The sequence below is a fragment of the Pristiophorus japonicus genome, chromosome 16 (assembly GCF_044704955.1).
Source record: "Pristiophorus japonicus isolate sPriJap1 chromosome 16, sPriJap1.hap1, whole genome shotgun sequence".
NCBI classification, from domain to species: Eukaryota; Metazoa; Chordata; class Chondrichthyes; family Pristiophoridae; genus Pristiophorus; species Pristiophorus japonicus.
In genome coordinates, this window is record NC_091992.1 from 8,413,484 (window position 1) to 8,438,009 (window position 24,526).

The 24,526-nt window shown below is 41.2% G+C and overlaps 1 protein-coding gene across 2 annotated transcripts; it reads right to left on the bottom strand.

Moving 5' to 3' along the window:
• Window positions 1–235: 235 nt before the first annotated feature.
• Window positions 236–24,389, bottom strand: prr11 (proline rich 11). 2 transcript variants are annotated; one of them, XM_070858047.1, is made up of 11 exons: window positions 24,368–24,389; window positions 22,575–22,728; window positions 18,247–18,400; window positions 16,503–16,634; window positions 13,487–13,744; window positions 12,242–12,340; window positions 12,068–12,166; window positions 11,553–11,659; window positions 10,216–10,278; window positions 9,186–9,279; window positions 236–3,654 (listed from the first exon to the last, which is right to left on the bottom strand). In XM_070858047.1, exons 2-11 carry the CDS (start codon window positions 22,724–22,726, stop codon window positions 3,586–3,588), a joined length of 1,227 nt encoding a protein of 408 aa, XP_070714148.1. In that variant the 5' UTR covers window positions 22,727–22,728; window positions 24,368–24,389; the 3' UTR covers window positions 236–3,585. The 2 variants fall into 2 exon arrangements, with proteins under 2 accessions (XP_070714148.1, XP_070714149.1); XM_070858048.1 differs by lacking the exon at window positions 24,368–24,389 and adding an exon at window positions 22,909–22,961.
• Window positions 24,390–24,526: the final 137 nt, after the last annotated feature.

The following is a 24,526-nucleotide window of genomic DNA, read 5'->3' on the forward strand; positions in this document are numbered from 1 at the left end:
TTCCCAGGTCATCTGCCCTCTGTCAGGGTTTCAGACAGAAAAAAAACCCCATTTAGGCAACTAGTGCTTCCACCATTGTCCATTATTGCTCAAGTTTTTTTTTTTAAATAAAAAAGGCTAGCGATCAGAACTTGAGCTCTACATTTGATAGAGAAAGAAATTACGATGCATGTGTTCATTGACTGTTTATTAAATAAAAAATAAAAAGCACATGTAATGCACTGGAATGGTATGGCCAAGGCTCAAAATGCATTATTACATAGACAGGAATTTAAAAAGACAGTCAATACAAAAAATATTAAAAAGTTAAAAATTGATAAAAACAGCAAAAACTATTTTAACATTGCTACCTATGGGACTAGTGCAACCGTCAATACTGGTTTGTATTATTTGGTTCATTTTGCAATAGCTTTATTGATGATGTCCACAGGCACCACTTCCATGTGCTACCATATAGACAAATGTGCAAATTTTAGTTAAAGAGCTTTGCAAGACCATTTTTGTAACAGTCATTCACAAGGAAATTCTTTTGTTCAAAATGCTCTATTATAGAATTTAAAATAAAAGATAGTACAGCATTTTGCCTTGTTGTATGGCAGCTTCGGGTCAACAGAAGTCATACAAGCCCAGATGTACAGGGCTGCTCCCAGCCATCGACAGAGTGGTCTAGTGCACCCAGTAACCATATACTCAGAAGATTGACATAATAAAAAAAAAAGTTTTCCCACTGTAAGTGTATTTTGAACAGAGTAATCCCCTGAATTTCCTTCACTCAAATTAAATCTTAGTGGCACCTAGAGAGAAGCCAGAAATAGGAATCACAATACTGCATGAACTGTTTTGTTTACCCAAGCTTAAACAGCAGTTCAGGCTTGACAATTCCCTTTTCTGCAGTCTTGACATCAACACACAGGAACAGCACTGGATAAACAGTGACTGTTATTCAGAGTTTAGCAACTGTGTGGAGTTAGGACATGTAACTAGTACTTCCATGGTTAAAAATGGAGATACTGTTAAACTGATCAAGCAGCATCTCAGACTTCTAACCCAGTAGAACCACCACTTAAAAAAAAACATAGTGGGATACTACTGAAAAGAGCCCCAGTGGTTATTATAGCTAAACACCAGTTCCCAAAATTAGTTTGGTGAAAACCTCATTAAAACATACATGCTTGTTGCTGCTAATGGTACATATATTTGCAACAAATTGAAAACTGTAGTTTTAGAACCTCCATTTTGAGAGCTGTGAATAATAAATACACAGGAACTGCTCCAAATCAGATTAACTCTTGAATCACAATGGTGGTGAAGGTGAATCTCTTAGCTCAGCAAACAATAGAAACAAATGAAAAAGCACTGTGGTCATTTTCATGGTATTGAGAGACATACAAGATTTTAAACAGTTTCCTCATCAATGGTGACACAACACACTTGAGGTTCACACATAATGAGAACTTTTTGCTGTTTTCAAAGCAGCCATCAATTTGTTTTTCAGGTAACCAGTAACTGGAAATGATAGTGGTCTTTATGTTTCCAATGCCTTTACAGCTCCTTCTGATTCAGCCCTTCAAGCATGTGCAGTTATTACTGCAGAGCAGTACACATCTGGAGATGGGTTGTAGGTAATGCTTTCATTTTTAGGATAACTGGCAAGCGCCTTCCCATTGACCAGATCGAGGGCTTATCCAGAGTCCCAACTTGTATCCATTTACTGTGCAATAAAGGTTAAGTGGCAACTCCCACCCAGACAGCCAATTCATTCAATTCCCAGCACTTCCAAAGACAGAAATAGTCATAACATATACATTTAAATCCATTTAACTCTATCCTGACCATCTTGGAATGGAGTGATTAACCAACACCCCCACCCCAAATCTAATAAAAAACACAAAGAAAGTGAACACTTTCTGTGGGAAGGTTTGTACAGTCATTAGACAGTGTTCACTTTAAGCACATTCACAGCTACATCCAACAGCTTAGAACTGCTTCACAAGGAGAACCCAATTCAGGAAAAGCATGTGACCAGGGAAGTCAACTTTTCAGTCCCCAAGTTATTATAAAAACAAGATAACTTTTTTTTAATATAAAGAAGTACTTTTTGAAATATAGTTCTACATTTTCATCTGTAGTAAGCCACAGCAATCTGATAGGACAGTGCAGCGCAGCGAGAGAGAAAATCCCTGAACTCCCAGTATTATTTCCCAACACTAAATATTTTGGGTACAAGGATTACTTTCCATTGACTGGAGTAAATGTGAACATCCAGAGCTTTGATAAACACATCTAACTGCATCGTGTAAATAGCCTGGTTACTGTAAACATGCACCATGGACATCTGGAAGCTTTGAAAAAAAAAGTACATGATACACAAACGATAGCAACACATTTCAAATCGTATGCAGAGCTGTGTGTTTATATATTACAGTAAGTTTAAAATGCTTCCTTCAAATATGTTGTGATTACTGGCAAGTATTGAAAATGCATAATCATCCCCACCAGATAGGAGGTGGCAAATGCAAACAATTTATCTCCCAGTGTAAGTAATTACATTTTTTGTAGCATTTGCAATGCTATAAAGTGCTATTGATGAGGTTTTGTAGTTTACAGTCAATTGGTTTGCCTAGAATCTGTACTGGTGTGGTCCAGTCAGGTTCATGCAAGAGCCAAGACCAAGTACCACTAAATACCATCATCCTCAATAATTTTAGATAAAAATCAAACTTCAGGGAAATAGGCAACAGATGAAAATAGAAAATGCTGCAAACACTTAACAGGTCAGGCACCATCTGTAGAGAGAAGGAGAGTCATCGACCCGAAATGTTAACTCCGTTTCTCACTCCACAGATGTTGCCTGACCTGCTGAGTGTTTGCAGCATTTTCTGCTTCATTTCAGGTTTCCAGCATTTTGCTTTTGTACAGATGAATGATTTCCTTGACAATTGAAAGAAAGATATCTCAAAAAAGATGCAAGGGAATTAAGAGTTAATTAAAAACAGGGGAAACCAATAGGGCTAACAAACAGTCACCCAAAAATTGAGCTATTTCTGCATTTTTAAACCCCAATTTAAAAAAAGTCAAAGCAGAACTATGTAAACAGTAAATGGTGTCAGGAGCCATGAAATTAATGGCTGCATGCAGGTTAATGCCAAAAGTTCTTCCTTCTTCCTTCTTCCTTCTTCCTTCTTCCTTCTTCCTTCTTCCTTCTTCCTTCTTCCTCCCCTCCCCACCCCAAATAAAAAGCACTAACTATTTGCCTTGTGGTTTAAAACCAGCTTAGTCCTCTTTCCCAGTTTGGAGCTTGCATATTCCCACTCTGGAAGGGAGTGCACACGATACAATTAGGTTAACAGCATCAGTCAGCCGTAAGAGTCCTAAAACAGCATGCATCACGGCTATGCTGGCTGAACATGAATAGTTACCAGAATATAATGGAAAGCACAGCAACCTCATCTTCAGCCAGAGTCCATTTGTCTGCACATTATGTATAAAAGTGAGATTTACACATGTTTATGTATATATAAAAAGCAAAACATTAAAATTCTTGCAATTTTAAAACTCAAAACATATTGCATGAGGGACATTTAGTTATGCAGTTTGCTCATCAAAGCTGGTGTTCGGAGAACAGCAGGAAGGAGGACTTTTGGGACGAGCCATCTGAAAATGGAGCAGAGAGCTTAGTAACAAACTATACACAGATTACAAAACATCTGTTATACACAGGCATCAGTTTCTAGCAGAGAGGTCAATAAGCAGGGGCCATTGATTTAAAGTAATTGGTCAAAGGGGATTGAGGACAATGTTTTTCACCCAGAGGGTGGTGGGGGTCTGGAACTCACTGCCTGAAAGGGTGGTAGAGGCAGAAACCCTCATAGCATTTAAAAAGGACTTGGATGTGCTGTAACCTACAAGGCTGAATTGCTCATTTTTGGCCAGCACAGACACGATAGGCTGCATGGCCTCCTCCTGTGCCACAAATTTCTATGATTCTATACCTTTCACAAATCAAACAAATGTTGGTTTTGTGGTTTATCTATAAAGCATGCACTCCCATGTTCTGCCACCAGGGAGCTCATCCCCTGAAGTCCCAAAAGATCCCAGCATCCCTTGGGAGCACTGTATATAAGCCGGCCCCTAAGGCCTGTTCCTCACTAGAGTGTCTTAAAGACTGAGGTCACTGTTACTTTAACCTCCCTGTATGCAGCCTCATCTGTGTTAGGAAGACAATAGGTTTCTTTTAGTCTAGGTGACAAGATTCCCAAACATGTATTTCGCGGAGCCCCCTTCGGAGATTTATGATGCCAAATCGAAAAACACAAAATCCAAACAGGGCAAAAAGAAACTTTCCAGAAAAGGCGCAGAGGACTGTGCAATAAAGTATTTTTTGGGGCTGCCAGACATTTATTTTTAAAAGGTCTATTTGTCTACTCGCTGTAAACATCACAGGGACCCAAGCGTTCATGAGGACTCCACTGCAGGGACCAAACAAAAGGTTGCTTCACAGTGCTGCAGAACATGGAGCAAAAAACCCTTGAACAGATGTTTGAAGCAGAATTGCGGGTTGGGAGCAGGGAAGAATGAGGCAATGACTTTACGTTAGTGGGAGTTGTGTACAGACCTCCAAACAGTAGTAGTGATGTTGGGGAGGGCATCAAACATGAAATTAGGGGTGCATGCAATAAAGGTGCAGCAGTTATCATGGGTGACTTTAATATGCACATAGATTGGGCTAGCCAAACTGGAAGCAATACAGTGGAGGAGGATTTCCTGGAGTGCATAAGAGATGGTTTTCTAGACCAATATGTCAAGGAACCAACTAGGGGGGAGGCCATTTAGACTGGGTGTTGTGTAATGAGAGAGGATTAATTAGCAATCTCATTGTGCGAGGCCCCTTGGGGAAGAGTGACCATAATATGGTGGAATTCTGCATTAGGATGGAGAATGAAACAGTTAATTCACAGACCATGATCCAGAACTTAAAGAAGGGTAACTTTGAAGGTATGAGGCGTGAATTGGCTAGGATAGATTGGCGAATGATACTTAAGGGGTTGACTGTGGATGGGCAATGGCAGACATTTAGAGACCGAATGGATGAACTACAACAATTGTACATTCCTGTTTGGCGTAAAAATAAAGGGAAGCTGGCTCAACCGTGGCTATCAAGGGAATCAGGGATAGTATTAAAGCCAAGGAAGTGACATACAAATTGGCCAGAAATAGCAGCGAACCTGAGAACTGGGAGAAATTTAGAACTCAGCAGAGGAGGACAAAGAGTTTGATTAGGGCAGGGAAAATGGAGTACGAGAAGAAGCTAGCAGGGAACATTAAGGCGGATTGCAAAAGTTTCTATGGATATGTAAAGAGAAAAGGTTAGTAAAGACAAACGTAGGTCCCCTGCAGTCAGAATCAGGGGAAGTCATAACGGGGAACAAAGAAATGGCAGACCAATTGAACAAGTACTTTGGTTCAGTATTCACTAAGGAGGACACAAACAACCTTCCAGATATAAAAGGGGTCAGAGGGTCTAGTAAGGAGGAGGAACTGAGGGAAATTCTTATTAGTCGGGAAATTGTGTTGGGGAAATTGATGGGATTGAAGGCCGATAAATCCCCAGGGCCTGATGGACTGCATCCCGGAGTACTTAAGGAGGTGGCCTTGGAAATAGCGGATGCATTGACAGTCATTTTCCAACATTCCATTGACTCTGGATCAGTTCCTATCGAGTGGAGGGTAGCCAATGTAACCCCACTTTTTAAAAAAGGAGAGAGAGAGAAAACAGGGAATTATAGACCGGTCAGCCTGACCTCAGTAGTGGGTAAAATGATGGAATCAATTATTAAGGATGTCAAAGCAGTGCATTTGGAAAGAGGTGACATGATAGGTCCAAGTCAGCATGGATTTGTGAAAGGGAAATCATGCTCGACAAATCTTCTGGAATTTTTTGAGGATGTTTCCAGTAAAGTGGACAAGGGAGAACCAATTGATGTGGTATATTTGGACTTTCAGAAGGCTTTCGACAAGGTCCCACACAAGAGTTTAATGTGCAAAGTTAAAGCACATGGGATTGGGGGGTAGTGTGCTGACGTGGATTGAGAACTGGTTGGCAGACAGGAAGCAAAGAGTAGGAGTAAATGGGTACTTTTCAGAATGGCAGGCAGTGACTAGTGGGGCACCACAAGGTTCTGCGCTGAGGCCCCAGCTGTTTACATTGTACATTAATGATTTAGAAGAGGGGATTAAATGTAGTATCTCCAAATTTGCGGATGACACTAAGTTGGGTGTGAGCTGTGAGGAGGATGTTATGAGGCTGCAGAGTGACTTGGATAGGTTAGGTGAGTGGGCAAATGCATGGCAGATGAAGTATAATGTGGATAAATGTGAGGTTATCCACTTTGATGGTAAAAACAGAGAGACAGACTATTATCTGAATGGTGACAGATTAGGAAAAGGGGAGGTGCAACGAGACCTGGGTGTCATGGTACATCAGTCATTGAAGGTTGGCATGCAGGTACAGCAGGCAGTTAAGAAAGCAAATGGCATGTTGGCCTTCATAGCGAAGGGATTTGAGTACAGGGGCAGGGAGGTGTTGCTACAGTTGTACAGGGCCTTAGTGAGGCCATACCTGGAGTATTGTGTACAGTTTTGGTCTCCTAACTTGAGGAAGGACATTCTTGCTATTGAGGGAGTGCAGCGAAGATTCACCAGACTGATTCCCAGGATGGTGGGACTGACCCATCAAGAAAGACTGGATCAACTGGGCTTGTATTCACTGGAGTTCAGAAGAATGAGAGGGGACCTCATAGAAACGTTTAAAATTCTGACAGGTTAGATGCAGGAAAAATGTTCCCAATGTTGGGGAAGTCCAGAACCAGGGGACACAGTCCAAGGATAAGGGGTAAGCCATTTAGGACCGAGATGAGGAGAAACTTCTTCACCCAGAGAGTGGTGAACCTGTGGAATTCTCTACCACAGAAAGTTGAGGCCAATTCACTAAATATATTCAAAAGGGAGTTAGATGAAGTCCTTACTACTAGGGGGAATCAAGGGGTATGGCGAGAAAGCAGGAAGGGGGTACTGAAGTTGCATGTTCAGCCATGAAGTCATTGAATGGTGGTGCAGGCTAGAAGGGCTGAATGGCCTACTCCTGCACCTATTTTCTATGTTTCTATGATATACGGCACAGAAACAGGCCATTCGGCCCAAACCAGTCCATGCCGGCATTTATGCTCCATTCGAGCCTCCTCCCATCTTTACTCATCGTAATCGGCATAACACTATTCCCTTCTCCCTCATGCTGGTCTAGTCTCCCCTTAAACGCATCTATACTATTTACTTCAACCACTCCCTGTGGTAGTGAATTCCACATTCTCATCACTCTGGGTGATGAAAATTCTTCTGAATTCCCCATTGGATTTCTTGGTGACTATCTTATATTGATGGCCTCGAGTTATGCTCTTCCCCATAAGTGGAAACACTCTCTGTATCCACTATCAAAACCTTCCATAATTTTAAACACCTCTATTAAGTCACCCCTTAGCCTTTTCGAACCAGCCGGTTCATCCTTTCCAGATATGTATACACTCGCATTTCTGGTATCATCCTTGCAAGTCTTCTCTGCACACTCCTGTATCCCCTTTTTATAATATAATATACGCAGTACATGAAGTGCAGTTTAATCAAGGTTAGTTATAGGTTTAGCATAATTTCCCTACTTTTCAATTCTATATCTCTAGGAATAAACCCTAGTGCTTGGTTTGCTTTAAATTTTTTAACATTTTTTTTTTTAAATTATAGCCTTGCTAACCTGTGTCACAACTTTTAGTGATGTGTATTTGTACTCAGATCCCTTTGTTACTCTACCCCACCTGGACTCTCACCCTCCAAGTAATAAGTGACCTCCCTATTCTTACCAAAATGTAATCTCACATTTCAGGGTTGAACTTTATTTGCCAATTATATGCCCATTCTGCAAGTTTATTAATGTCCTTGTTATTTGTTGCAGTCCTCTTCAGTATTGACTATTCCGGGTGTCCTCTGCAAATTTAGTAATTGTGTTTGATTCCAAAGTCTAAATCATTAATATAAATGTGTGAACAACAGTGGTCCCAGCACTGATCCTTGTGGACCACCACTACCCAACTTTTACCCCTACTCTCTGCTTTGTCTTGAAGCCAGCTAGCTATCCATTCTGCTATTTGTCCCCTGACTCTGCATTCTCTGACCTTGTTCATCAGTCTTGGGGTACCTTATCAAAGGCCTTTTGAAAATCTAGATGTTACATTGCTGCTATTTATTTCTCTACAGCAGTAGGTCCCTAGGGCTCGTGAGCACTGCCAAAAGAGGAGATGCCGCAGAGGTACTGACCAGTAGGCAAATAGCATTTTTTCCCCTCTATAAACGGAAATGGAGTAATATTGAAATTTCCTGCAAGCTGGTATGGTTTGCAGTCACAGAGAGCAAAATGAGCCTGCAAGGATTACAGGGAGTGTTACAGCACCAGCAATGGAGAGAATACACATTGCAGGCAGTAGTCATTAGCTACTTACATAGTGCCTTCCTCACACTCCCCAATAACCCTGCTACACCTAGTTTAAAGAAAGCTCTCGCTGAGCTAGATAGGACATTGAATAGCCAAGCCACACAGACGACAGAGGTCAGGTTTAAGCCCAGACTGCTGAGTTAACTGATCCCAGCCCTGGGTTGGTGGACAAATGAGAGGCTAGTCACTAACCAGTGATAGTGACACCTAGGTTAAGAGTGCAGATGAGGATGTTATATAACATAATAGGAGCAGGAGTAGGCCACACAGCCTCTCTGCCTACTCCACCATTTAATACGATCATGGCCTCAGGTCCACTGCCCTGCCTGCTCCCCATAACCCGATTATTTTACTGGCAAGGAAAGTGTTTGACTTGTCTGATGCCCTGGCAGAAAAATAGCCTACCGACAGTCACTGTCTAGCCTCATACATGAAGTGTGACTATGGAAAGGGACTCGAGAGCAATCATATTACAGCAAGGACTCAATGCCTTCAGGAGAAAGTTGGATGGGAAAAGGAAACATATTTCTCTCATACTCTGGGGAATAAAATATTTGGCAAAGCCCCCCCAAAAATGTTGCAATGTAATTTATTTATGGGTTTAGATCAGGAACATTACAAAGCAATTAAACTGCCTCCCTTAAATTACCTCAAATTTCCGTCTTAGCGCTTGAGTCATAACTGGTGTCAGTCCTGTCCCGGTGTCTTTGTTCTCCTTATAGAGAGGTGTTCCACCAGGGCTCCTGCAACCAAACACTTTATAGGATAAGCAATCGCGGTATTCAAAACCTTCTCAAAACACAAGCTTCCATCGTTCAAAGGTGGTAGTTTTGGCACCAGCTGTTTTACAGAGCAAGGTTCGAATTAGAGGTTTTGAGCAGCAGTTTTAATAAATACTTTGCAAATGACAGATCTTGTATAGCAGTATACATTTGCAGTGTTTCAATTTGAGTTTCTGGTTCAGCCACTAGAACGTGCTCGTGGGCATAAGTTATTCACGTTCAGCAATTTAAACCTCAATCCTGCAAAGATGAACTGGATTGGCACCTCGCTGGCTCTTGGGAGGGCAAGGGAGTGGAAAGGAAACTTATCAAGAGGAATGAAAATAACTGCAGTCAAGGGGAAAAGTGAAGAAGCTCCCCAATGGCTCATGTAGTAAAGATGTATAGATATGCCAGAGACACCAGGAGCTCCCATGTTTGATTCCTAGAATGCTGAGCTAGCTGATCCAAGCAAGAGTGGTAGTAGAGTTTGACAGTTTGCTTGGCAGGTGGGGGAGAATTAAACAAGTTTCTCAATAATTATCTGGTAACCCTCTACTGGAAAGTACACGTGAAAATTTTTTGGGAAAAGAAAACAGAATCAGACTTGGCAGTGATGTCTACCTGCAGTTCAGCAGCTTGCCAACATACAAGGATTACTCGAAGCAACATGGGTCAGATACTGGATGGTAACCAGCACAATTGGAACTGTACCCAGAGAAAGAGTAATTGTTTTCAGGGATGAGGAGAAAGGGAAGGAAATTTTCCATGTATGAATCAACTAGAGCAGTACATTGGTGCACTGAGCCACCAACTCAAACAAATGGAGTTACATGTAACAGATTGAAATGGATATGGCTCATTCAAAAAGATTTATATTTAAATATGTGAATAATGACCTTTGTAAGCTAATATTACCTTTTTACATCTACTTTCTTTAGACGTTGCCGAAGATCCAGTACAGGTTTATGTGGAGTGATTCTAAAAAAAAAAAGTTAGTTATAATTAGCCATTTCTTCAGTTAATGCCATCCCCTTCAAGTTTGGCAACACAAGCTGTGGACATCATGCAGAAGCCATAATTAGACAGCTAGATTAGAATATAAAAAAGGGCACTGTGCATTCTGTTGGGAAGCTTTGAACCAATAACCTGTTCCATCTATGGCTCTGCTCAGCCACTCTGTTCTAAGCTTTTCCACAAGGGCTGCTGATTAGGATTCAGAGTCTTCCTGGCAAAAGGAAGATCACTGAAGAGTTCAAATTATTTACTTTGAAAATGGAGGTGGATTTTAATTAGAACATTGGGTAAAAGCATTGTTATAGTTTGAGTAAGCCACGTAAAAGCTTGGTTCAATAACCAAGCTTGGCTGAAAGGGGCTCCTGGAGAACCAATTTCTCTTCAGGTCGAATGACTGCATATTTTGAGGATGCCATTAGACCCAGAATAGAACAATATTGTTTTGAGGACATGTTTATTTGCTAATCCTCAGGCCTGGCAATTCAGGAACGGATAAAGATTCGACAGTCAGGTGATTGTCAGTTCAAGCCCTGTTCCAGGGACTTGAGCACATAATCTAGTTGATACTTCAGTGCATTGTCAGAGGTGCCCAAGACATTAAACCGAGGTGGATGTAAATTTTTCCATGATACTACTTGAAGAGCAGGAGAGTTCTCCTTGGTATCATGGCCAATATTTATCCCTCAACAAACAGATTAGCTGGTCATCACATTGTTGTTTGTGGGATCTTGCGGTGTGTAAATTGGCTGTCGCGTTTCCTACATTACAATAGTGCCTATATTTCAAAAGTACTGCATTGGATGTAATGCACTTTAGGACTTCTGGTGGTCGTTACAGGCACTATATAAATGCAAGTCTGAGAACTGAACATAAGAACTAGGAGCAGGAGTAGGCCATCTGGTCCCTCGCGCCTGCTCCGCTATCCAATAAAATCATGGCTGATCTGATCTTGGTCTCAACTCCACCTAACCCTGGACTCACTTATCTTTCAAAAATCTGACTGAATATATTTTAAAAAAAGGTGGAGATAGACAATGACCCAGCCTCCACAGTGCTCTGGGGCAGAGAATTCCAAAGATTCCCGACAAATATTCTTTATATTTATGACAGGTCATGTGGATATTAAAAAATTACTGCAGATGGAAAATACTACACAATTAAAATAATTCTGGAACACATTTATTTTGTTGTGCTGTTTAGAGTTCATAAGATCATAGTAAAGAACCTCATAGGCTTACATCATTTTTGCTGGTTTCTGCAGTTGGTTAGCTTTTGCCTGCAAATTAAAGCTTTGTAGATCAGAGATTGTAACTAAAGGACACCTTTTCTTCCCTGGTGTATCCATCTGTGAACAAAATATTGTACTTCAGACAATAGTTTAAAATGACACTAATGCTTGAAGTGCTGAATTTCCAGGCACATTTACGGTTAGTAAAATCAGTAGCTCATTACACATCTTGTGCAAACAATTAAAAAAAAATGGACAGCACAAGTGAAGTGAAAAGTCTTCCTGTCAAATTAAATAACATTCCTTTTGAGATATGGCTAACAGAGATAAATGCAGCTATTATTTGTTCAGATTTGTGGTTTAAAAAAAAGTCAGTTCGAGCTTGGAACCAGCATTGTGCTTATATTAATTTGATATGAGCAATGAGAATAATTACTTGTGATAATGGTCCTGTTCCTTCGGGTATTCTTTTGAGAATTCCAGAAGGATTTGCTTAAAACAAAATGGAAGACTTGCAGTGCTCACCTTTGGTTTTTCCAATTTGTTCTGGGTCTTCCTCAGTTTCACTGCGAGTAAATCCTTTACAGTCACAAGTAGTGGGCCATCCATCCTCTCAGGAACAGTCTAGGAATGCCACACAAAGCATTACTACAGCACAATCTGGATGATAACAAAAAAACATATTTGAGTAGCACTCACCTTTGTGATTTCAAATCTGTCCGCAGTCTTCTTCAGTTTTACTTTAAGCAAATCTTTCATAGTTATGGATGGCAGTCTACCAATGTCCTCAGAGACTGTCTGCGAATGCAAGAGCCAGCAATCATGATCTTTATTTTATTTAGAAGTGATCTATTCTTAAGTATACACCAGATTTATGACATAGTGGATAAAGCTTCCATAAATTAGAGAATGGCATTTATTGGCTTGGCGGCAGGTATTGGACAAGATACTGGAGTAAACTTTAGCACTGTTGAAAGCAAGTAGCACTGAAAGTTAGGTGTGCACAAGTTAGATTTTCATATTGTACAGGGAAAATGTGCCTAGTTTTACAGCATGGAGAGTGAAAGCAGAAAGTGAACTTTTCCTTTAAAAACAGCTGACAGTAGTTTGTTACCTGCAGCTACAATAAAAAGGACAAACAACCCATAATTCCCTATCGTTCTCAGTTGGTCCTAATGTCAGCTGCTCCATCCTGGTTCATAGAAATTTACAGCCTGGAAGGCGGCCATTTCGGCCCAGAGTCCATGCCGGGTTGCCGTTTCATCTGCTGCACAGAAGCATTGGCACGAGAATGTCATGCCCAATCTGTCCCATCATTTTAATGCTCAGAGAAACTTCCAAAATTTTTCTTGCTCCCAACTCTCTACTGATGGGAAATGCTGTGATGACTTTTTTGCACTTCTCAACTCTATCAAGAACAGAATGGAACAGGACTTGAATCTGAATGAATGTTGGCCAGGACATAAATGAGGACTCCCTGCTCTTCAAAAATTGTGCCATGGGATATTTTACAGATGGATCAGGCCTCAGCTTAACATCTCATCCAAAAGACAACACCTTGAATAAAGCAACACTCCCTCTGCCACTGCATTGAAGGGTCGCCCCGAGGGTTGAACCCATGGCCAGAGGCAAGAAGTACAACAACTGAGCCAAGTTGGCACCCTGCAGGTATGGATTTATCAACATTCAGGAGGCTGTTTTCTCATCCTGTAATTTGATTAAAGTATCCACCTCACAGACATCTTCCCAATTAGGAGTCAACAAACTACTCTTAAAATTAGTTTTACAAATGTTGTGGAATTATTTGAACACAAAATGAACACTTCTTGACAATTGTAAACAAGATGTGATTTACATTTTTATAACTAATCAAAGATTTAAAAATAAAACAATTCAATTAACTTTGCAGCATAGCAAAACAATTCCACAACTTGGCACACTCACTTGCAAAGATTTTTCCCTCCGAGTTAGTCGCTGAATCTGCAGAGGCTTTTGTACAAACAGAGAGGGAGGAGGAGGAGGAGGAGGTGGAGGAGGAGGGGGGGGTGGTGGTGGTGGTGCTGGAGGGGCCCGAACTGATGATAGCAGCATGGCACAACTGATGATTGGCTGGACTGGCCATACTGGGATTCTAGTGGGGCCTGGGGAGAAATCAACAAACTTGCGACAGCTGCAGATTTCAGAGGCTTTTACATTAGATTCCTGTAAAAGATAGAAACACGATTTAAACACAAACTGACAAATACAAAGGATATGCTATGCAATAAATTCTTCCATTATTTGTGCACGTTGGGGTGCAATTATGCTTTTATTAACTTTACATATTACTTGTAGATAATTTCTAAATCAATAAAGGACTTTTCAAAATAAAATAAAGTAATCATGCAGACAAACTGGTGAGTGTCTTGGAGAGGAGGGGGGGGGGGGGGGGGGGAGAACTCTCAATTTGGGGATTGAATGTGCTTGGCAGTCCGAGTCATAGTGCCACATTTGTATTGATGTACTCAAATCCACTTTGGATTCAATGCTGATTCAAGTTCACAATCCTGCATGGTGTACACACACTCAGCAGTAACCCTACTCATGTGCAGAACACTAAATTTATCTGTATTAAAATGAGATCCTCCCCCCCCCCTTCCCTCAATTGCTTGAAATCTATTTTTTTTTTTTAAAGCTAAAAAAGCCCCAATACAACAATTCCTGCAGGACTCCACTAGCAACTGATTCATATGAAGAACCAACTATTAACAAATGTCTGCAAACAGGACTGCAATCAATTCCTTATCCAACCCAAAATCTGCCCATTGCATAGCCTATTGTGTGACACCTTGTCAAAAGTTTTGAAAGTCAAGGTATACAATGTCAGCGAAACTATCTACATCTGCTAATCAATAACTTCCGTGGAAAATTCAACCAGGTTGGAGACACATGAAGTTTTCCAAAAGCCATGTTGAGTCTATCTAATAACCCCTTCTCTGTCAAGGTGTTCATAGTGTCTCTGTGATAATCCCCTTTAGTAACTTGCCTACAACAGAACTCATGATAAAAGGGTATGTAATTCCCCAGTTCTGACATATTATACTTCTTGAATAGCACCACATGGACCTCCCTCCAGTCCATGGGAACATGCCGAGTGATGTGTTAAATACATGAGCAAGCAGCTTACAGAGTAGGCTCCCATTTCTTGGAGTTCACTTGGATAAATGCAATCAGGACCAGCAGCTAGATCCATTTTGAGAATCCCTTATTCCAGCCAGGACTATACAAGCATTCACTGACACTTTCAACTTTAGCATCAACCATGCAGATTGGTAACTTGGCATCTTCTGTAGGAAATACTGATGGAGAAGTAGCCATTTAAAATCCCTGCCATTTCCTGGGAGCCCACCTGAATCTGCTCGGACGAATTGTTCAGTGGCCCTATGCAGTCTTAGTTATAGAGAGTTCAGAACATTAACATCTAGAAACCAATAATGCAAGGTAAAGGGACATAAACGGCAAAATGGTTCCCTTCACTGTATACACATCAACCCACAGCATGTGGGTTAGAGGATAAATTGGACAACCTCAACAGGTGCATTTTCAAGTTGACTGAGTCAGTGGTTGCTCCACTAGGGGGCGGTTTACTCCAGAAATCAATGATTAAGGATGAATGGGTGAGCATGCAGCAGAGCCAGTCTTCTGGTTCATATATTCTGGTCTCGCACAACATTTTCACCTCATCCATTTCCTAAAACATGGATCGTATTTTCTCAAAAGTGTTGCTCCCCTCAAATTACAATAGATTCAACTTATTATCTCCTCTTCACAGCTCAGTTTGCCATCTTCCAGATTCTCTCTGCTGGCTCTACATCTTTTTGCGAGCGCAGATACCACAACTGAACAGAATACTGCTAGTGATCTCACCAATTCATCTTTTAGCCATTTTTACACCAATATCTTCTTGGTATTCAAATACAATTTGAAATTTATCTACCCACTTTGTCAAGCCTTTGCAGGTACAGGTTGAACCTCTTATCTGGCACCATTCCCAGCCGCCGGGTGGCACATGCGCAGATACTTCTCGGGGCCCACCGACACACTCTCCCACTTCCCCCCAGGCCGATGACCACCCCTCATCCGGCACAGGCCCTGGATAAGGGAGGTTCCAACTTGTAATTAAAAAAAAAAAACATTCTCCTATTCTAATGAGAACCTTGCTTTCTCACTTGGCATAGTCTGCCAACCTATTTTCAATAACATTTCTATATAAATTTTCCGCAAGAACAGCAAATATCTGCTGCTGCTCACGTGTTCAATTAGAGCTCCTACCATTGACTCTTGGTTTCCTATTATTTAGCCAATTTATATACATTTTACACAGTTTTAGTGCTGGCATGAATTTTTTCTTAAATATGTTTAATTATTAACTGTCTAGAAAAAGACTCTAATGGTGTTCCACTATAGAATGATAAGCCAATAAGCCTCTAGTTACAATAATCATATTTGTTGACAATTTAAAAAAGATGTAGGCAGTACTTTCCAAACTTGTGATCAGAACCCTATACCTGATAAGCTATGGAATTTCAATCACAACTTCCTTTACTTGTACTTTTATTTTCTTGAATATACTCTTATCTGGTCCTATTGACAAGAGTATTTTATTAAGTGCATGTCCTTTACCTCTACTTCACCAGAAAGGGAATGCCACTGGTTTCTACAGTGAAACCTAATCTTTGGCTACCAAAAGTTCTCAATATTTGCCACAAATTCTAATTTAGCACAGAAACGCTAGTGATTGGAGTTGTGGGAATTCTCTACTCAATCCAATACATTTAAAATGTATTGGTTTTCAAATTGGCCATGTTATTTCGACCAACATAAGGATTCAGATAATGAGCAAATGGAAGTATTTTGTATTGTTTTAGCTATAAATACAGTACAGACGAGAAATATAACCAGATCGAGGCAAGCTATTTACCAGGTTGACATTGAAGATTTCTTGTAAGTGTGTTAGTTTCATCTCAAGTGTCTCGATATGTTGCCGTAGTGCATTCAGCTCCCTCAAGTAAACACGAGAAGGATATAGAGTGTCCTTCACTACCTCTAAACCCTGGAAATATAGAACAAACAGATCAGCAGCAAAGCAATAAGATTTGATTGTCAAACTGTCTGCCTTTGGATCAATTTCATAAAGGCAGCATGTAGCGGAGCCACAGATCAAAAAGGTCCTGGATTTCCTGCTCTGAATTAACAGATTGCAACTGGATAGTAGCAAGGGCAATATAACGATTAATTGCCATAATAACTGGGAAAAGGGGGGGGGGGGGGTGTTTCCAGACAAGGAAAGAAAATGTGGGGGGGTGCAGGCATGGGGAGAAAGCAAGCCAGGACTTCTGCTCTTGATCAGAATCCAGCAAACTCCTGCTAGAAAGTGCATGTGTCAATGCCAAACGATTGGGTTTGGTTACAATGCCCAGTTGACCAACATTCACCATTTAGACTTTCACATTAAGAATGACCACCTGGGCAAGGTCTCCAAGGTACCCAAATCTTGTAGAACATTATTCTGGCAGTGGGAAGAAACCAGGAGAAAAGAAAATGGGAAACATTAAAAAAAGGAACTTAATCTTGCCATTGCTGGTTTACAAGCATTTAAAAAAAAAAAATTATTATATTCCTCTTTGGTAAACCAGATGAGCTGCAGGAGGATGAGGAACTTGGCTGCGCTCGAGAACTTTTTGTGGGTGGGTTTCATAAAGACAGGTATGCCTCACCCACAAGTTATTAAACACAAGTCCAGCTGATCGCCCAAGATGTTACTCATGAATAAAAATAAAGATGTAGGTCTTGCCACAACAACCTGTTCTCTCCCACACCCTAATACTGTGTGTTCTCTTGTCTCTACCCATTTGTCTAAAGCCTTCTCCCCATGCGCACGAATTCTAAAAATCTCTACTTCTATCTCGATCCTCTCCTATATCTTTTCCATTGGGTTTATGTGCATTTCAGATGGTTGTTGTTGAACTAGAGAATACAAATCCAAAAATGTAGCTGCTTGGAAATGGGGAAATCAGAGCAGAAATTGGAGAAGTGAGTAACCTGCACATTTAAAAGAAACTCAGGGGAGCTAGTGGAGGGGCAAGGCATGGTGCCAGGATCAAGCCTTGGAGGGACTTTTACCCTGGATCATGCTTGTTCAGTGGATTTGGTACTGGCTCTCACATGAACTGCTGGAATACATGACATGAATGAAAGGGTCTTCATAGAAGCAGGGGTCTGGACAAACGAGCCATAGGGACTAAATAGCACTCAATCAGGAAGGCGTTGGCAGAATCCCAAACCTGGAGAACGAGGGGAACTTTGTGATGCAATGGGCTTTAGCAGTTTCATCCCCCAGTCAAAACAGCCTGCTGTCACCCCCTGTTGAGGTGCATAACCGCTGCTACTTGGGAGAGGTACCCAAGGGTACTCAAACCAAACCAGCAAGGAGCCATCTTGAGGCAGGGAATTGCAAGAATTTCCACCCCCCACTCAGAATCCAATTTACCAGAAAACAATAAAAATTAGCCAAACAGTTCTAAAAATGGGAATTTGAAAGAATTATAGTCAACCCAACCAATTTGTTGGACAGAAGAGAATTTCACAACCGTAGCCAATTTGCTGTGGAAAAATCAAGATAACTTTTATTTGTGAATGAGAGAAGATTTGATTTGGATTTATACCTGCCTGATGCTGTTCAGCCACCAGTGGTACATGGAGGAAACCACAGCCTTCAGAGGATTCAACAAATTCTTCACATTCATGAAAGAAATGAGCCCAACAGGGACTGGCTCATGCAGGATAGATTTGCTAGTAGACACTGGTGCATCCTGCTTCCTGGATTTAAAAACAAAAAAAAAATCTAAGTGAACTACATGCATCATACAAACTAACCATGAAGTGAGAACAAACATTAATGTAAAACAACTTATTTGTATCAAGTGGTAGCAGGCAAGCCTTGAGAAATGCTGCATACGGTCACAAGAATTCAGTTAAATTAGGATAGAATGAACTCGCATTTATGTAGTGCCTTTCACAACCTCAGGATGCCCTAAAGCTCTTCACAACCAATGAAGTACATGAAATTATAGTCCCTGTTGTAACCCAAGAAATGCAGCAGCCAATTAGTGCACAGCAAGGATTTCAGAAACAGCAATGAGGTAAGTGATCAGATCATCTATTTTTAGTGATGTTGATCGATGGACAAGTGTCAGCCAGGACATCGGGAGAACTTCCCTACTATTCTTTAAATAGTGCAATGGGATCTTTAACATCCTACTGAGGGGGCAGATGGGGATTGGCTGAACATCTGATCCAACAGTGCAGTGATCCTTCAATACTGCACTGAACAGTTAGCCTAGATTATGTGCTCCAGTTCCTCCAGCAACCAATGAGCAGACAACCAAAACAACTTAGTGATCCCCAATGTGGATCCATAACATTTGGATCAGGGTAGGGTTCAAGTAGGATTTTTAGTCTAATGCTGTGTTAGCTTATCCCAATCAGTATAACCAGATTTAGTGAACAGTCAAACTGTCCATGAACATTTATCCAATACCATCATAACATGATAAGAGTTCAACGTAGCATTTGAAAGGGAGAAACGCAAAACAGCTACAGGGTGACCTCCCTTGTCCAGAACCCAACCTATTCTGGATAAGGGATTTTTCTGGACAAGGGGGTGATCACTTTAGATTGGATGGTACAGTTACTGAGCAAGGGGATATCGGGGTTGGCTGGCTGAGAGTGCAGAAGAGAGATCACGGGTGGGGGGGGGGGGGGGGGGGGGGGGAAGGGGGCAATCGATCGCGGGGTCAGATCAGCGATCGCAGAAGTCGGCAGCGAAGAAGGACTCAATTTGTTTTTGGCGGAGTTCTGCGCATGCGCCGCCCGGTGACCGGGAATGGTTCTGGACAAGGGGTGGTTCAACCTATATTAAGATTCTAGATTTAAGCACGGCCAACTTCAATGGGATGAGACAGAGATTGTTCACAGTAAACTGGGCAAATCGACAGATGATTAGTGGGAGATGAATAATTTAATGTGTTTATAAACTGAGGGGCAAGAGCTCGCCCTTGGATGATTAAAAAGGTAAGAGACAGCATAAAACTAAAAGAAAAATACAAAAAAAAACAGACCTTGGCGAATGGGAAAGATACAAAGTCACAAAACAATAGTATGAGCTACAAAAAGTGTACGAAAAGAAACTTGCAAAGGATATCAAAAGCAAAGAATTTTTTACAATTATATTAGAAATAAAAAAGGTAGTCAGGAGCAATGTTGGCCCCTTAAATACTGAGAGCGGTGATATAGTCAATGACGATAAAGGAAATGGTAGAAACGTTGAATAATTACTTTGAGTCAGTATTTACAGTAGAGGAAGAGGATAGCAGGCCGGAAATCCCAAGGAAACAATACAGAATCGGGGATAGGGACGCAAGTAAAATAACAGTAATGAAGAAAATAATGACACTAAAGAGTGACAGGTCCCAGGACAAGAAAGGAAGTAGGTGAGCACATTGCAGATGCCCCAACTATAATCTTTCAAAGTTCTCTCGATTCAGGAACCGTTCCTTTAGAAATGGAAAATTGCGCATGTCACTCCGCTATTTAAGAATGGCAAGAGGGGGAAACCAGGGAATTATAGACCAGTTAGCCTAACATCTGCAGTCAGGAAATTGATAGATTCTGCAATTAAGGATAGGGTGACTGAACACTTCCAAAAATGTTCAATTGACCAGAGAGCCAACATGGATTTGTGAAAGGTGGGTCATGCCTAACAAACTTGATTGAATTTTTGAGAGGCAGTGACTGAAGTAGTGGAATACCTATGGATGCTATTTATATGGACTTCCAGAAGGCATTTGATAAGTCACAAGAACAAAATCGGAGCACTGGCAAGCCATTTGGCCCCTCGAGCCTGCTCCGCCATTCAAGAAGATCATGGCGGTTCTGATCCTGGCCTCAACTCCACTTTCCCACCTGCTCCCCATAACCCTCAACTCCCATATCATTCAAAAATCTGTATCTCCACCTTAAATATATTCAAAGACCCAGCCTCCATAGCTCTCAGGGGTAGAGAATTCCAAAGGTTCACAACCCCAAAGAAGAAATTCCTTCTCATTTTGGTTTTAAATGGGCGACCCCTTATTCTGAAACTATGCCCCCTAGTTCTAAATTCCCCCAGGAGAGGAAATATCCTCTGCATCTACCCTGTCAAGCCCCCTCAGAATCTTATATGTTTCAATAAGATCACCTTTCATTCTTCTAAACGCCAAGGAATATAGGCCAACCTGCTCACCCTCTTCATATGACAACCCTTTCATCTCAGGAATCAACCTAGTGAACCTTCTCTGAACTGCCTCCAAATGAAACTATATCCTTTTTTAAATAAGGAGACCAAAACTATGCAGTACTCCACGTGGTCTTACCAACAACCTATACAGTTGGAGGACTCCCCTACTTTTATACTCCAGCCCCCTTTGCAATAAAGGCTAGCATTCTATTTGCCTTCCTGTTTACTTGCCGTACATGCATGCTAACTTTTTGCATTTCATGCACAAGAACCCCCAGATCCCACACAAGAGCCTGTCAACAAAGCTGGAAGCCCACAGAATGGAGTGCAAATTGTTGACCTGGTTAGGAAATTGGTTGAGCGGCAGGAAACAGTAGGAATAATTGACAGAATGTGACTAGTGGTGTCCCACAGAGATCTGTATTGGGGCCTCAACAATTCACCATATTTATTAAATGACTTAGATGATGGTTTAGAAAGTCATATATCCAAATTTGCTGATAACAGATAGGCAGCATTGTAGGCAGTGTAGATGAAAGCATACAATTACAAAAGGGATATTAATAGATGAAGTGAATGGGCAAAATTGTGGCAAATGGATTTCAAATGTAGGCAAGTCCACTTTGGACCTAAATAAGGATAACACTGGGCACTTTCTAAATGGTGAAAAGCTAAAAACAGCAGATGTCCAAAGAGACTTGGGGCTCCAGACACATAGATCATTCAAATGTCATGAATAGGTACAGAAAAGAATCAAAAAGGGTAATGGAATGCAGGCCTTTATATCTAGAGGACCAGAACACAAGGGCATAGAAGTTATGCTGCAGCTATACCAAGTCCTGGTTCGACCACACCTGGAGTACTGTAAGCATTTCTGGGCACCACACCGTAGGAAGGATATATTGGCCTTAGAGAGTGCAGCATAGGTTTACTAGAATGATACCCAGACTTCAACGATTAAGTTTATGAGGAGAGATTGCACAAATTAAGAGTTGTATTTCCTAAAATTTAAAAGGGTAAGGGGTGATCTGATCGAAGTTTTCAGGATATTAGAAGGGGAACAGATAGGGCAGATAGAGAGAAACTATTACCGCTGGTTGGGGAGTCTAGGACTAGGGGGCAGAGTTTAAGAATTTGAGCCAGATCCACAGGTATGAAATTAGGAAACACTTCTGCACACATAGTGGTAGATGTTTGGAACTCTCTTCCACAAACAGCAATTGATGCTAGATCAATTGCTAATTTTAAATCTGACATTGATAGTTTTTTGTTAACCAAAAGGGATTATGGGTCAAAGGCAGGTATATAGAGTTAGGTCACAGATCAGCCATGAGCTCATTGAATGACAAAACAGGCTCGAGGGGCTGAATGGCCTCCTCCTGTTCTTATGAGTGCCATCATTGCCACTCCTGAACAAGGTGGGCTGAGACTGACAGAAAGCCTACTTTGGGATAGCCGGGGTGGGGGAGGGGTGGCGACAGGGACAGTTAAAAAAAAAAACATGAAATTGTTTAAAAAGCTACTTGTCCATAAATACCTGAAATCAATTGCAAAAATTTTAAAAAAAATTAATAGCCTGTTCAATGTATTTTTGGGGGTTGGGAAAGAAAGGAAACAAATTTTGTTCATTTATATTATGTTCCAAATTATATACACCACCTTCAAGGCAAGCCTTGCTGACCAATGATCTTCAAGCTCAGTCTCAGAACTGCTCACCTTGGCGTTTCAGAAGTTGTTGGTTTTGCTTTGCAGACATTCTGTTTGCTTTTTGCTAGCAGGCGTCGCTTACTAGCATTCTGTGTCTTTTCCATTGCTTGGCGTTTTCTCATGATCTTCCACTTCCTGCGACACTGATTCAACTTGGGCATAGCTGCAGAAGAAAAAAAGTTATAGAATGTCATCAGGCACTGTATTTAGACTGACCACAAAAAAACAAACATCTCAAAACTGGATGTTGTCATTTCAAAACACTCAACTGATCAATGCAGTACTGGAATTTTCAACTTTGTAGTCAGCTTTCCAGTCACCACATTGTTCCATTAGGACTTACAATTCTGTCACAGCATTGCACCAATCCATTTTGAAATTGAAATGCCTTCCATCATACCTCTTCCTTGTGTCACCTCACACCACCCATGACACACTGAAACAGGTCACCAGGAAGTGCACAGGAACAACCTGCCAGATCAGTTGGATTTGGTGCCCTGTAACCAAATTAACATGTTACAAGATCCTAAAAAGATGCCCTGGCCAATATTTATTCCTCAACCAACACCTAAACAGATTATCCAGTCATCATTATCACATTACTGTTTGTGGAAGCTTGCTGTGCACAAACTGGCTGCCACATTTCCTACATCACAACAGTGACTACACATCAGAAGTACTTAATTGGTTGTCGAGAGTTTTGGCACATCCAGTGATCACTAGTCCTACCCCACTGTTCTTTTCCATAGCCCTGCATATTTCCTGTTTCAAGTATTTATTCAATTATCTTTTGAAAGTTTATAGTGAGTTTGTTTACACCACCCTTTCAGGCAGTGCATTCCAGATCATAACTTAGTTCTCCTTAGAGCAGAGAAGGTTGAGAGGAGAGTGGATAGGTGAGATCTAGACAGAGTAGACACACACAAAAATAGTGACTACACTTCAAAGTACTTCATTGGCTGTGAAGTGCTTTGGAACATCTAGTGGTAATGAAAGGCACTATATAAATGAAAGACTTTCTTTTAGCTATGCCTGCTACAATGAGGTAGAGAAGTATTCCCAAACTAGAAGTGAAAGAGGCTAAATTAGTGATTACATTTGTATGGGCACATAAAGCTACATAGTACTTGCAGATACACAATAGTTCTTTGAATTTTAAGTCAAGTAGGGAGGATGGGTCAGTGGGCTTGCTATACACTGTGAATGTTCTGGTTATTGTGCTTAGCTTTACACAGCAGCTGTGGCTCAGTGGGCAGCACTCTCTCCTCGGAATCAGAAGGGCGTGGGCTCATGTCCCACGCCAGAGACTTGAGCATAAAAATCTAGGCTGACATTTCCAATGTAGTACTGAGAGAGTGCAGCACTCTCAGAACTGCTGTCTTTCAGGGAGAGCCTGCTCTCTCAAGCAGAATCCAAAGAAGAGTAGGGGGAGTTACCCTAGCCAATATTTATCCCTCAATGATCGTTAAAAGAGAGAGAACAGATTATCTGGTCATTTTCCACATTGCTGTTTGTGGGATCTTGCTGTGCGCAAATTGGCTGCCGTATTTCCTACGGTGACTACACGTCAAAAATACTTTGGGATGTCCTGAGGCTGCGAAAGGCGCTATATAAATGCAAGTCTTGCTTTAGGAGTTTGCAAAGGAGGAACTAGAATCGTGAGCAACAGTGGTGGATCCATATTTACTTCAGAATAGATTATAAATGCTAACATATTTTCGTCTAAAACATGTTACTAAATCTTAGTGCATATACATCGCACATGCACGGAGACAATCCCGAAACCTTCCACCAATACTCACCTCACCTGAACTGAACTCACCAGCAACGGCGGCGAAAATTTAAATTAAAAAGCTCGTGCCAGCTGCCCAATAGGAATATGCCTTTCATGTGCCGCGCTTGGCTGCAACTCTCATCCAACCGCGTCGGGCGTCTCAATCACAAGCCCGAGCTGCTTTAGC